This window comes from Rhododendron vialii, chromosome 11a (assembly GCF_030253575.1).
Source record: "Rhododendron vialii isolate Sample 1 chromosome 11a, ASM3025357v1".
Classification (NCBI taxonomy): Eukaryota; Viridiplantae; Streptophyta; class Magnoliopsida; order Ericales; family Ericaceae; genus Rhododendron; species Rhododendron vialii.
Genome location: NC_080567.1, coordinates 31,927,258 through 31,931,286, shown reverse-complemented (window position 1 = coordinate 31,931,286; position 4,029 = coordinate 31,927,258). Strand labels below are relative to the sequence as shown.

The window sequence follows — 4,029 nt, the reverse complement described above, 5'->3', positions numbered from 1 at the left end:
ACCCATCATTTATACAAAGAGCAATACTACGTCCCGACAAAGATCCGGATATAAATGAATCTGAAATCATTTACTAGTATATATGTGAGTTTCATATGCATCTTGTGGATTCAAGTTCGTCAAACGAGTTCGAATAAATTTAATACTTGAATTTGTATTTGTATTCAGATATATGTATCGCTAACAAAATTGTCTATATCTCAAAATTTATGATTTTTTAAAAATAAATTTAAATTTTTATCTAATAGAACTAATTAAAATCTATCGAACAAGAATCATAATGTATAAAAAAAATGTTATAAATTAAAAAATATAAACAATTTTTTGAGAACTCCAAAATAATGAGAGTGGATAGAAAGTTAGTAACCCATTAATAGCCAATAAGTTTGTTGACACCGATAAAGTGAACACCGATTGCGCACATATTTTGTGTGGGGTCCACTATGGATCATACACGAATGATTCAAGTCGTTCATCAAATGTAAAATATTTTTTAAGGGTTTTGAAAAAAATCAACTCAATCCAATACCTATAGATACTTGATCTAATCGTCTAACTTTTTATTATCCTGAAATTCAACTGAAAAGTTTGTTTATTGGATCGAACACTTATACGTATTTGATTGAGCTAATTTTTAGCAAATACCTTTGAAAAAATATTTTACATTTAATGAATGACTCGAATTATTTGTGTAGGATCCGTAGTAGGCCTTAGGCTCAGTTCCGGAACAAAAAATAAGTCCTTATTTTTTAAGAAGACAATTTCAAGCTCAAAAATTATGAGCTTATTGAAATCTAAAAATATGCAATATGGATCTTGTATGGAAGATCTCGAAAAGATCTTTTATACGATGAAAAAAAATTAAAAAAATATTTTTTATTTACTTTATTTTTAAGTTTAAAAATATAAAATAAGCTGTTTATTTTTTAAAAAAATTTCTGAAACGGAGCCTTACACAAAATCTGTGTGTAATCGGTGTCCTATTTGTATGTGTGAACAGCACAGTTGTTAAATAACACATCAATCTAAGTGTTTATAGGTTTTTTTTTTTCCGTCGCTACCAAAGTGTTTAGGTTATCAAACAAAAAAACAAACAAATGTTTAGGTCTCATTAAATTACTCCAATACCCACGTACCCTCAACACGTGGCAACGTTTACCTCTATTTTCCCCCACCAAACACAAGCCCTTTTCGGTCCACTAAAATAACCTCTGCACTCTCACCCATCCTGGCTTTTCCCCTACCCCCACCACGTTCTTCACAAGGAGGGAGAGAGAGAGAGAGAGAGAGAGAGGAGAGAGAGAGTGAGTGAGTGTGTGCGTCTTTTAGAGAGAGAAAATGGAACCCCCACACGGCCCCAGCGGCGGCGGCGGCGGCAGCAGGGCGGAGGCTGAGCGGTGGCTGGTCATAGCAGAGAAGCTCCTCGCGGGCAGAGACCTAGTCGGGAGCAGAACCTTCGCGATCCGGGCCCGCGAGTCCGACCCGACCCTCGACGTCTCCGACCAAATCCTCGCCGTGGCCGAGACCCTAATCGCGGGCGAGAAGCGGATCGGCAACCTATACGACTGGTACGCGATCCTCCAGCTCCCCCACCAGACCGCCGATTTAGGGCTCATCGCCACCCACTACCGACAGCTGGCGATCCTCCTGAACCCTCACCGCAACCGCCTCCCGTTCGCTGACGAGGCGTTCAAGCTCGTGTACGACGCCTGGTCAGTCTTGCTAAACCCTACTGAGAAGTCTATGTACGATAACGAGCTCATTATGTTTGCCAAGTACGGCCCCGCCGCGTTGGGCCAACGCGGCGGCCAGGAGCCTCATTTCGAGCATCAGTTTCAGCATTACGGCCAACAACCACTACAGCAGCAACAACAATTGCAGGCACCACCGCTGCAACCGCAACAGCCTCCACTGCAACCACCGCAGCAGCAACAGCAATTCCAGGCACCACCGCAACCACAGCCGAAGCAGCAGCAGCAGAAGAAACAACAGCAGGTGCAGCAGCAGCAGCAGCAGCAGCACGATTCGAGGCCGAGCCCTAAAAAGGTTGTTGAGAGGAGTGTGACTGAGGGAAGTGGATTAGTTAATAATGAGGAGGATAGTAGTACAACTTTTTGGACTGCATGTCCCTATTGTTATAACATGTATGAGTACCCTAGGGTTTACGAGGACTGCTCGCTGCGGTGCCAGAATTGCCAGAGGGCATTTCACGGCGCGAAGATTGTGCCACCCTCGCCGGTTGTGGAGGGGGGAGAATCGTACTTTTGTTGCTGGGGTTTTTTCCCATTGGGGGTTTCCATGTCGGGTTTGGAGAAAGACAAGGGTGGAGTTCCTAATTGGACACCGTTTTCGCCCATGTTTACTTGCCCACAATTTAGTGTGGATAATAAGGCGAAGAGGAAAGCGAGTGTTCAGAAGGGGCCTTGGATTTACATTGATGATGATGATGCTTGGTTGGATTCTGAGGAACCAAGTGAGGATTCTGATGAAGATTGGCGAAACAGAAGAGCTATTGCACTGAAGAAGAAATCGAAGAAAAGGAAGGGGAAGCGTTCCACGAGTAGAAGGGGACCAAGTGGTAGTAGAAAATCACAACGCGTTCTTGCGAAGAAAGTTGAGGAAGGGGTGGTAAGTGGTGAGGATCTAGAAGGTGGGCCGGTGATGCAAGAGGAGGCTTCTATGGGGGCACCAATGGTGCCAAATGGCGAGACTATTAAGAAAGTGGCAGCAAGTAGTGCAAAGAAGCAAGCTGGTAGGGTTGCAAAAGAACGAGGAAAGTTGGATTTGAATGTGGAGTTCAGTAATGAGGTAGAAGAGCCTCCTCCGGGAATGACCGAAAGGAACAAGGCAGGTAATGGTGAGGAGGATGGCATTGAAGGGATTGGGTTTTTTGAGGGCCTTGATGAATTTTTGAGCAGTTTGCCCATACTTAATGTTGTGGGGGCTGAGAAGGTTAAGGCTACCTAGTGAGAGGGCAGACTGCTTATGTTGTAGCAGTAGTTGTTGTTCTGGTTTGTATGCATGTAGTAAGCAATAGTGCAGACTGCAGAGGAACTGGCCATTTTATCTAGTGTTTTTTTTTTTTAAATCTTAGTTAAGTCTGGTGTATATTTTGTAGCAATAAGCTTTTATCCATCTTTTGGCTCTTTTTATTGGTCTTATTTTGGAAAGATTACTGTGAGTAATCCTGTCGTTGATCAAGCTCTTACGATATCCACCCCATTGTTTTTGTTTATGCAACCTTACTACGTTAAGACCTGCGGTGGATGTAGCATGTGGAGTGGATGTAGCAAAAGGATTGTTCTGTAGATGGTATTCCTTGGCCTTTTCAGTGTACAATCCATTTTGATATTCTGGTTAAATGACAGCAAATCTTATCACGTCTTCTTCTCTTTGTTTGTCTAATGCACACATGGATGAAATACAAGTATTTATCATCTTGTCATGTGTTGCTCTGGGGTCTATTTGACTTCAAAATACCAGGTGACTCTGAGTGAGTCTTAGACAGTGAAGCCATGAAGTTAGATGCATGTATACCACATCACCAGAATGAGATCAAGATGATGTTTGGACTTGAGACTTGAATGGGTAAGTGAGTCAGTCATTTATTGTCACTGTTTACCAATGTTGTATTGGAATGCTGATTTGCTGTATTCTATATTGCTGTTTTAATATGTTGTTCGCATTGCTACTCTTGTGTAGCTCCCTATGGTCTATGAATTTCAACATAAGCAATTGAAGACCATTGTAACTCATTTCTAGGAGTTTTGGTTGGCCACAAATATAATTCCTTTTGTCATAAAGTCACAAAGTTCTTGCTCTTCTGTATATGTCTTACTTTCATAGTAAATTAGTCATTTTTCTCATTTTTTAACAGCCTCTTGATCCTGTACCTGGAAGAGCACGTGGTAAATCCTAAGTGTGGCCAAGCATTGAAGTCGTAATTTTGGAAAACCTTGACTCTTGGGCTTCCATTTGGGTCTGAACCCTTGTGTGAAACAAAGTCTGGTCCTTCATTCGTCTATAGAT

General features: G+C 42.0%; 1 protein-coding gene across 1 annotated transcript; it reads left to right on the top strand.

The window, feature by feature from the left end:
* Positions 1–1,198: 1,198 nt before the first annotated feature.
* Positions 1,199–3,380, top strand: LOC131307675 (uncharacterized). The gene has a single exon (XM_058334307.1). The coding sequence runs from the start codon at positions 1,339–1,341 to the stop codon at positions 2,965–2,967; it is 1,629 nt and encodes a 542-aa protein (XP_058190290.1). The 5' UTR covers positions 1,199–1,338; the 3' UTR covers positions 2,968–3,380.
* Positions 3,381–4,029: the final 649 nt, after the last annotated feature.